The sequence below is a fragment of the Gymnodraco acuticeps genome, unplaced genomic scaffold (assembly GCF_902827175.1).
Source record: "Gymnodraco acuticeps unplaced genomic scaffold, fGymAcu1.1, whole genome shotgun sequence".
Classification (NCBI taxonomy): Eukaryota; Metazoa; Chordata; class Actinopteri; order Perciformes; family Bathydraconidae; genus Gymnodraco; species Gymnodraco acuticeps.
Window position 1 is genome coordinate 64,128 of NW_022990068.1, and position 10,873 is coordinate 75,000.

General features: G+C 39.3%; 1 protein-coding gene across 1 annotated transcript in view; it reads right to left on the reverse strand.

Moving 5' to 3' along the window:
* Window positions 1-2,696: 2,696 nt before the first annotated feature.
* tkfc (triokinase/FMN cyclase) overlaps window positions 2,697-10,873 on the reverse strand; it is a 16,482-nt gene continuing 8,305 nt past the window's right edge. Inside the window, 12 exon segments of the mRNA XM_034216111.1 lie at window positions 2,697-3,766; window positions 4,420-4,512; window positions 4,643-4,676; window positions 5,069-5,175; window positions 5,562-5,668; window positions 5,746-5,883; window positions 6,375-6,494; window positions 7,180-7,296; window positions 7,446-7,535; window positions 7,951-8,035; window positions 8,120-8,154; window positions 8,897-9,012. Coding sequence (XP_034072002.1) covers window positions 3,602-3,766; window positions 4,420-4,512; window positions 4,643-4,676; window positions 5,069-5,175; window positions 5,562-5,668; window positions 5,746-5,883; window positions 6,375-6,494; window positions 7,180-7,296; window positions 7,446-7,535; window positions 7,951-8,035; window positions 8,120-8,154; window positions 8,897-9,012 — 1,207 coding nt within the window. The 3' untranslated portion in view covers window positions 2,697-3,601.

Here is a 10,873-nt window from a genome sequence, read left to right on the forward strand (position 1 = left end):
TACTTATCTAATTTGAGGATCAAATATGCAACATAATTGTTATACGAATTATTATACATATTTGTTTTGGGCCAAAACTCAAATTAATCCAGTACTTGAAACATAATTTTAGGTCTGTCTGTGCATGGGTAATACATTAAAGAGTAGTGTATTTAAGCCGGATTGCTGGATGATTAAGGATATTAACATTATCTGTCATAATGTCAACGTATCATAACTGTGCACATCTTATACTTATTTGATAACTACTACATCCCTTGGTTACTTGAACACGCTACAATATTATTAACCAGTGTCTTAACTTATTAAAATATGATATACGAAATATTTGTATAGGAACAGTTTTAGACGTAGTAATGCTGTAACATATTTCAGCCACTAGGGGGGGCAATGCCCCCCCTGCCCCCCCGCAAAATCCGCCAATGGCTATAAAGTAGATTTTAAAAACGTTTTATAGAATAAAACCACGACAAAGGAGCCTCATTCACTTTACATTGGGGTTGTTTCCGTGGTGCAGACACGTAAATGTAGCAGAGTTTTGACTCCACCACGTACTGCGGTGTTAAGGAGTTGTGAAGTCACGTATTCTGGTGAGACCAGGTTGGTGAAGCCGTTATTCTCATCTGACTGACCCAAGGGTTGGTGCTGGTGTGACAGGGAGAGGCTTCCAAGTGTTTAAAGCAGATGTCATGCTTTCAGTTCATGGCTCAGTGGGGGGAGCAGACCCATGTGAGACGGTATCAATGGCTGTAATGTTCGTGTGCCTCCTGAGTCTTTGGAGGAGGAGGTGCGGCAGTTTGAGGAGCGTCATTCTCTCTGTGAGCAGGAAATGGTGTCCATTCTCGGACCAGACCATTAATGTTATGTAGAGCAGCCATAGCATCTCTGTGACTGCACTCAGCCGGACTTCAGCAGGGCAGAACTGGGTGACTTTTAGTGAAGCCGTCCAAGGCCATAGACAAAATGGAACCACGTACTAACAAAAGGAACACAAGGTCATCAATATCTCTCTTTACCTTTGGCCTGGTTGTAAAACAAATTAGTGGAACAAATGTGGAACACTAATCCATTATCATGTGAAATTTAGAGTTCATTTAAATAATTGTCAAATTGACATTAACATTAGAACTAAAGTCAGTCAAAATTGGACGTGCATGGTTCAGAATCTAATCAATACACAATTTTCCCAGCTCTGTAATGAAAGGGATATCAAGATTAGGTACATCACAGGAGTGTTAAAACACCCAAACATGCATACTTATTCTAGTAGAGATTAGAGGACAGGTCTAATGTTGTGAACCAAATTATCAAGTCAAAGTTGTTTTATTTATTTTATCTTATGTACCCCATTTGATTAAATAATTAATCTTGAAGCACTAATAACTCTAAAAAAGGCAACAACTGTTTTCCCTGTTACATCGTGTAATTAATATTCTTCCCATCAATGGATCCTATATCCACCATGACCTTAACCTGGGGGGTATACTACGAAGCAGGATTTTCGCTTAGCCGGCTAAATTCAGGGAAAACTCCGGCTTTCCGGTCCTACGAAGCTGGTTCTCTTTTTAGCAGGCTAGATCTCCATGGTAACTTATGCTAAGCGGCTAACCTGGTCGGGACCAGGTTAGGTTGCAGGCTAAGAGCTCAACTCAGTGAAAGCACCGCCTGCTGACCAATCAGAGCTCAGTGTGCAGAGTTTAAAGCGATCAAGTCATATTACAGGAGAAAGGAAATACAGAAAAGCTGCCGTCGCAGGAAAGACGGCCGGCAAAAATCACCGACTGTGTGAACGTGAACATTAATAGAATATCACCTCCATCTTCAGAGCAATCTGACTATTATAACATTAGCGTTAAGAAAGCTTACTTAAATATCTGCCACGACATAAGTAACCGGATCAGAGTAACATTAAGTACAGTCCGCGGCATATCACTTCATAATGTATCATATATCTCCTTATCTGAGTCAGCTGAGCCGTATCTGGCCGTGCAACACTCAGTGTCACATACTGTATGCAGAAGTATTATTTTAAGCAACACATTAAGTTGACGAAACACTCGAGACAAATGTAATTAAAGTCAGATCGTGTGTTAGACGGGGCAGTGATATCATAAACCTGTTAATGTACGCATTCAAACACTTGTTCTGTCACCAGCTGTATTCACCTTGCAGGTGCAGCTCTGTGGCTTTGATCCTGGATCAAGCGTTTAAGTCATGGATGTTTAAAGTTTAACTTCTTCATTTTTGACTAGTATTAAAGTTCACTTTTCATTCAGGAAGTATGACGCTGCGCTGTCAGTGCGCTTCTCCATGTTTGTGATTGGTCGAATGCTCCAGATACCACCCCTTTCATGTGAACGCGCACCTAACTAGATAGGACACGGCTGGCTTGAGCGATCCACTTGATAACCAGCGTCGTAGTACAGTTTAGCGACAGCGCGTATGTTTTGGATTAGGCCAACCGGCTAACTCAAACATATCCAGGTTAGGTTGAACCAGCTTCGTAGTATAGGCCCCTGATGTACTTATATGATTCTGTTTTCTTCAAGGTTGTGTCTTCCTGGTCGAATGTACTTATTGTAAGTCGCTTTGGATAAAAGCGTCAGCTAAATGTAATGTAATGTAAGTTGGCGAGGCAAATTAAAGTAAGAAAGAAGCGTTGAAAGAAAGAAGAAAAATATTTGCAGATGTTTTTGTTAAATCATAAAACACACATTTAGTTGTTTATTTACTGTTTATTATTTACAGTTTAATTGTCATTTTATTCATTAGAATTAACAATGTTGTTTTAAGAAAGTGCATTTGAATTCCCTGAACAGCATTTGCTACACAGAGATTACGAAACATGATAATAAATGTAATGATATTTGACTTTTTTACTATTTTACATACATTCATTATGAAGATAGACAACAAACTACCAAGTTGCATCATGGGAAATGTAGGAACTGGTGTTATTTTGTATTTCATTGGTAGTAACAAGGTATGTTAAAGGACTGACTTATACACATATTTTATGTTTCAAAAGGTCATCTAAATAATAATTAAGATGCATTATAACAATAACTATTTAAGTCTTGCTAAACTTTGATTGTATAAACAGCATTTCTGAGCTTGCTAATCACATTTTAAAGGATCATACCAAGGTTTTTCCTCTTGTTTTTACCCTTTACTAAATCTTAAATACACAATATTTATATATATCTTTCATTCACTGTGTAAAAGCTATGGAAATGAGCTTGAAAGTGCTTCAGAGACCTCAAAATCACAGTAATTGCTCACATAATCCTAGTATTAGCCTGGTGATAGTGATGAAGTAATAATACAGATCCATTATTACTACAATTGATTTAAAACTTACTAGACATGATTCTATTTGCAGTATTTCTAAGCTTGTTAAGTAATTGTTAAGGACCACTGGTTTTTTACTAATCTTACATCACTGCTAGCTGCTTTAAGCAAGATGTTCTGTTTATAAAGTACCTTGTTCCTGTTCATTCACTGTATGAAAGCTATGAAAAATAGCTTTGAATGTGCTTCAGAGAACTCCACATCACTGTATTGGGATAGTGATAATCTTCTCCGATACTCTTTGCTGTTTTTACTTCTTCTTCTCTTCCTCCAGGGTCTCCATCACGGTTCTCATGATGGTTGCCACGGCGACGGCTCCGGGGTCAGGCAGCGAGACTCGCTCCGCCGCGATGTAGCTCGCCCGACCCGCCATCGCTGTGAGGTCAAGGGTCGACTCCGCCCCCAAGGACGCTTTCTAGAGAGAGAGAGAGAGGGACGGAAAAAAGACAAGGCATGTAAAAAGTACAAATCAATCTGGTGGCACTGCAGGAAGTCTCTCTTTTTATTTAATAATTAATATGTTCAAAACTAGCTTTCAGAACCAAGTGCAAAGCCAAAAAAAGGCAGAAATAAACAAATAAAGGAATAATAATAAATAAAAATAGGAAATGAGGCTTTCTATGTAAATCATAATCATCTTTTCTACTGAATACATTTTTGTCCCATTCTTATTTTGTATGAACTTAAGGGCCCTTATAAAGGAACGAAGCTCATTATAAAATACACACAACATAGGATTTACTTTCAAATAATTAGATTTGATTTTATAAAATGTAAAAAATAAGAATATTGTTAAACAAAAAGTCATCCTTATCCATACAAAAACTGCTCTAATTACAATGTTGCAATCCAAAAGTATATACATCGTACAATAAAGCTTCAGAATGCAGACATTGGATAATATGTTAGATCAAATGTGAATATAATGTTCCACAAAATTCCCAATCATTAGTTTCTACTTGATTTTGTTGGATGGATACACTAGTAATGGGGAATTTTAAATATGTATTTTTACAGACAGATTTGGGAGAAGGAAGTCTTATAATTAAACATAAATGTGTATGTTACCTTCACAGCATTCTGCAGTACAGCCAGCTGTCCACCGGGTGGAGCTGTTTTCAGCTTCATCAGCTCATCCACAGCAGGACACAAAGCATCCAACTAGCGAGGAGGAAAAGAGATTTAAGAAGCTTTTTAATGACTATCTTGCTGCTGAGGAACGGATAAATAGTATGTCCAGAAAATATGTTTTAAACTAGAAAAGATGCAGAGAAATGAGACGATAACTCACCATCGTTCTGTCTCCAACGTCAGCACCGCCATACCTGAAAAGAGTTACAGATGGTTAATCAATTTGCTTGTTGTTGTTGCTGTTTGACCTATCAATTAACTTTATTGTGGTTGTGTTTATTAATGTATTTAATTACAAACATATTGAACACAAGCTTCTAGAGTGCATGGTGAGTTTTAGTTTGGACAAGAAGTTATTTGTGACGTATACTAAGAGGGTTAAAATCCTTAAAACTGAGAAATAAATGTGTTTTCTCGTGAGAAATGATAACCAAAATAAACTAAAATAAATAATTGACTAACTTCTGACATAACATAACAGTGTCTTCAGTACCACAGAGGTGATTATATAATAAGAATATACATACTTTATTGATGTGAAATTGAAAAAATAATGTGTTACAGCAGCATGTAAACAAGGCATTACTTCTTCATGGCCTGTGTCCCAGCATGCATTGCAGTAGCCCAGGCTGCACCGTTGCTCTGCCCTTCGGTCACATGACCTGCCGCCGCCGTCAGGAACAGACTGTACAACTGTAACACACACACATGAAGAAGAGAGTGTGAGTGAGTGAGTGAGTGAGTGAGTGAGTGAGTGAGTGAGTGTGAGTGAGTGAGTGAGTGAGTGAGTGAGTGAGTGAGTGTGTGTGTGTGTGTGTGTGTGTGTGTGTGTGTGAGAGAGAGAAGTAGAGTGTTTAATTCCAACTTTATGTCAAAATCTGTTAAAATCTAGATTAAAGATTTGATTTATTGATCTGAAATCTGAAAAAACAGTGAAATGAACATTTGAAAACACTTCAACAGTAAAAAGATATACATTTATAGAGTATTATCTATCAAATACACAAAAAAATAAGTTATAGAATACACTTAATACGTCAGTTAGCCTTTTTTTTTGTAGAATATGTTAGAAAACGTACCGCTCCTGAAGACCCGCCCATTTTCTCCTGGACCAATCCAGCGAGGACTGACAACAGTCGCCCAGGGCAACCAGGAACCACATGATCCTGGAGCCACTCCTGAATGGCTGAAAGACCGTTTTAAAACATCTTTATCTCGATTTAAAACACTTGAATGTCATTAAAGCTTCTGTAGATGATGTACCTTTAGCAGCCTGAGCGTGAGTGTTACCGCAATCTCCGTCCCCGGAAGCACGGTCCAACGCATTCAGTTCCTCCTGCTTCTCCAACAGTGTGGTACAAACTTTAACCAACGCTTTACGCATGACGGGACTCAGAGGCCCTGCGGGAAATTAAAAAAGACAGGCTTAGTTAATAAATCATTTATCCAATTACTCCATGTCATCACTGCAGGTTGTTGTTTCAAATGATCATATAATCATTTAAAACATAATAGTCTTATACTCTGATTGCCTTTTACTCTGTTAAATTGTATTTTTAGTCTTGTATGTGTTTAACAGAGACATATGTTAAGGGTTTACATTTCAGGAGGTAAAAAGGAAGTAAAAGGGGGATATGCAAATGTTAAGGACGAGGGGGTTTTATGGTTTAATGATGGGATGTAGGACCAGCTGTTTCCTCTCATGAATATATAGAGAGACTGTAAGCAGAACTTTGATATCCTCTGTTATGCTCTGTTCCTGCATTTGAGATCGATTTCGTATTTTGACTTTCTTTATTACTTTATTAAATATAACAAAAGACAAACTTTGTCCATAAATCATTTATCAGTTTCTCTTAAGATTTTCCTCCAAGGTAACCTTGAATCCTCACCTTCTTTGTGTGTGTGGTCCTGTGGGTGGGGGCTCATCTCTGGAGCTTCTGTGATGAAGCTGCGTCCGCTCACACACACACTGCTGAGGTTCGGCCAGGCGGGGGCGCTGGTCTTAGCATCTATAGGATGTACAGTGTACGACAAAATAACAATAAACCTCACAGACATGGAAACAGAAAATGTACAGGTCAAAAACAAGTTCGATTGAAGCCTGGATATACAAAATAATGAAATTAAAGGCGATTTAAATAAGAAAGTTGGCGTTTTTCATGCAAAACTGGCAGAGAATAGTGTTTACAGCCATGCAAAGTATTCAATATATATATATATATATATATATATATATATATATATATATATATATCCGAATATTTAACAAACTAAGAAGTTTAAAGATATTTTGAATTTAACAAACTGGGATTGACATTTTCCCTATTTGTCATTGTATTAAATAAGTATATATATATATATTCTTATAATTTTAATATTATTAGTAGTATTATTTTATTATTTGTTTTCGGATTTGTCAACTGTTATGTGGTTAATCTTTGTACCTAGATGTGTTTATTTTTGTTATTTATGCTTTGTGTATATGTTCTTAAAATGCAAATTTAAAAAATGAATAATAAAAAGTATATAGAAACTAGTAATTAGTGAAAGCCCAGTGTGTGTGTGTGACCTAGCATTACTATCCTTGTGGGGACCTACATCTGTTTACACAGTCACATGTGGGGACTGGCTTCCCTTATGGGGACAAAATGGAGGTCCCCATGAGGGCAATCCTTAATTTGTGTGTGCGCTCACCAAACAGTCTCAGTGTTTCCTGGTCGACCGTCATCACGGTCAGCGAAACTCCCACCATCTCCAGAGATGTCATAAACGACCCCGACATCACCCTGGCAACCACCACACCGCGACTCTCTGTAACCGTAGAAACACTGGTTATTCAACACATCCTGTATCCATGTTTAGTATTAACGAGAGGTCACAAGGTCAACAAAGGGAATAGAGTGGTGCAGGAATGAGTCCTAAAACCGGGGGAAATTAGCACTTCTTGTATCCACGGTTACCCAGACAGATGATGGTTGCTCTGGTAACAACAGCCATCTCCAGACAGGACAACGCTCCGAGGTTGTTCACACATACCACCACACTGTTGCCTGTGTGGCAGAAGAAGAACAAGGAGTGTGAAAAATAAATGTCAGCATGCATTAAAAGTTTTATTACTTCCGATTTGTATTCCATTTTTTATTTCTATGTAAATACTGTTATATATATATTTTATTATATTTTGTATTATTTTTAATATTTTTCTAGTTCTAGATCTGTGTTTTTAATTTGTATGTATGCACCATGACATCAAGTCAAATTCCTCGTACGTGCCAACTTACCTGGTAATAAACCTGTTTCTGATTCTAAATATCATATTCTATTTACGTGTATATAGACTTTTGCACTATTATTTAATTTAATTGTTGTATTTTATTATATAACTATGTTGCATTGTTGGAGGAGCTTGGGTCAGAAGAATTTCATTGCCATTTTTTACACTGTAGCTTAATTTGAATCAAATACCTGACTTGAGCGGCAGATGTGATTGGCTGTCATTGTTGGTCATGTGATCTATCATGGTCTTCACCACCTCGTCAGCGGACGCCATCTGATTAAGAGGAATTATTAAGACGAATAAGTGAGAATATTAACAGAAAAAGGGTAAAAAGATTCTTATTGTAAGTTGACTCACCTTCGATCTCTTGATTCCAGGCTCACCGTGGATCCCTGAAGATAAAAACAATGAAGTCAACGTTTAGAAATAACAGAGTTTAATACCATTTATCCCTCTTATTTCAGTTTTGACGCTTTATTTCCCAATTTACAATGTGTATGTGATGCCAGCAGGAAAACAGGCTGCATAGGTTACTTCTCAGGTATCGTCCCAACAACTTTGGACAAAACAATTTCATTCAAAGAGATCATTAACTGTGAGTAAAAACTAGCCTACTTTTGCAGTAATTAAAACCTCTTATAACTTAATACGAACTTGTTCACCATGGCCTTTCACCCCTAACCTATCACAGTCCCACTACTTCCACTCCTACTTATTACATTTAAAAACATTTATTTTATTATTTGCCCCTTTTGTTTGTTTGTTTACCATGTAAAGTGGCTTTGGGTCCCTTGAAAGGTGCTATACAAATGTAATCTATTATTATGATTATTTGTAATACACCTAACAGTTTTACACTCTATTTCAAGATGTTAATTAACCTACAGTGGGAGAAAGACATCCAATTGGTACCAACATATTTACTACATTTATATACAGTAAGTAGGGACTATATCCGCAGTGAGCACAATATTTGGTAAAGGCAAAATATGGTAAAAATATTTGAAAAAACAATGGGTAAAATATCAATAATAACAATAATAAAAAATACAATAAAATACAGAAAAATCAATCAATCAATCTTCTTCACATTTCCACGTTTTCTCCTCCTCCATCTCTCCGCCCTTTCCTCACCCAACCCAATCTCCATGTCTCCCGGCGGCAGGTCAAAGGAGGGGAGACAGCCGGGGACACTGCAGGGAGACAGACTCACCCCCAGAGTCCCTGTAACACACACACACACACACACACTTTTATATCCAACATTAAAGAGGAACTTTGTAAACAAAATTTGACTGGCAAGATGGAAACACCACACACACACACATTTTTATTTTTTTATTAAAACATTCTTTCAAAAATATTATAAATATGATTATTAATAATTAGAAAAATACTATTACAATTATTTTGAAATATAATAATTATTGTTGTTATGTATTAATTTGTGTTATTATAATTTGTTTTTTATTATTATTAACTAGTATTTATATACTACTATACATACTTGTATTTTTACAACTCCTAAAACTTTGTAGTTTTTTCTACTTTAAAGGTGGGGTAGGTAAGTTTGAGAAACCGGCTCGAGATACACTTGTCGTTATATTCCATGGAATGCTCTTAACATCCCGATAGCAATGAATATCTGAAGTGCTTTGACAATAAATCCATACAAAAATGTCCTCAGTGGAAGCCGTGGCGCTGTAAAAAGCACGACCAATCATCTGAGCCGGCCCGGCTAAGTAACTGGATGGCCCTACCTGCCTGTCAGCCCTTCCATCTGGGCAGCAAACTTATCTCGTGCCCTCATTGGTCATGGTGCGTGTTCGTGTGTGTTGGAGGAGGGGCTCTGTAAGGAAGTGGCAGATTTCTCCGGCTGTGTATTTTCAAATTCTAGCGCACTCGAGCTGGTTTCTCCAAAATTACCTACCCCACCTTTTCATCCATCCATCCATCTTCTCTTCCGCTTATCCGTGGTCGGGTCGCGGTGGGTAGCAGTTCCAGCAGAGAGCCCCAAACTTTCTTTTCCCTGGCGACATCAGCACCAGCTCTGACTGGGGGATCCCAAGGCGCTCCCAGGCTAGCGAAGAGATATAATCCCTCCACCTGGTCCTAGGTCTACCCCTTGGTCTCTCTTCCCAGCTGGACGTGCCTGGAACACCTCCCTAGGGAGGCGGCCCAGGTGGCATCCTAACTAGGTGCCCGAACCACCTCAACTGGCTCCTTCGACGCGAAGGAGGAGCGGCTCAACTCCGAGTCCCTCCCTGATGACCGAACTTCTCACCTTATCCCTAAGGGAGACACCAGCCACCCTGCGGAGAAAACCCATCTTCGGCCGCTTGTATCCGCGATCTCGTCTTTCGGTCATGAACCCATCCTTCATGACCATAGGTGAGGGTAGGAACGAAAATGGCCCGGAAGACTGAGAGCTTTGCCTTCTGGCTCAGCTCCCTTTTCGTCACAACGGTGCGGTATAAAGCCGACTGCAGTCCCGCGCCCGCTGCTCCGATGTCTCCGGCCCATCTCACGCTCCATTGTTCCATCAGCTCGAGAACAAGACCCCCGAGATACCTTGCACTCCTTCACTTGGGGTAAGGACTCATTCCCTACCTGGAGTGGACAGTCCCATCGGTTTCCTGCTGAGAAACCATGGCCTCAGATTTGGCAGGTGCTGATCCTCATCCCAGCCGCTTCACACCTCGGGTTGCGAACCGATCCAAGTGAGTGCTGAAGGTCGCAGACCGATGAAGCCATTAGAACCCACATCATCTGCAAAAAGCAGTGGTGCAATCCTTAGTCCACCGAACTGCAGACCCCCTCCCCATGACTACACCTCGAAAGATCCGATCCATGTATATTACAAACAGGATTGGTGACAAAGCGCAGCCCTGGCGGAGGCCAACCCTCACCGGAAATGGGTCCGACTTACTGCCGAGGACCCGGACACAGCTCTCGCTTTGGGAGTACAGAGATTGGATGGCCCTGAGTAGAGACCCCCTCACCACCCATACTCCCGCAGCACCTCCCACAGTAACTCCCTGGGGAACTTCGGTCATACGCCTTCTCCAAGTCTACAAAACACATGTAGACCCGGAATAAGCGTACTCCCAG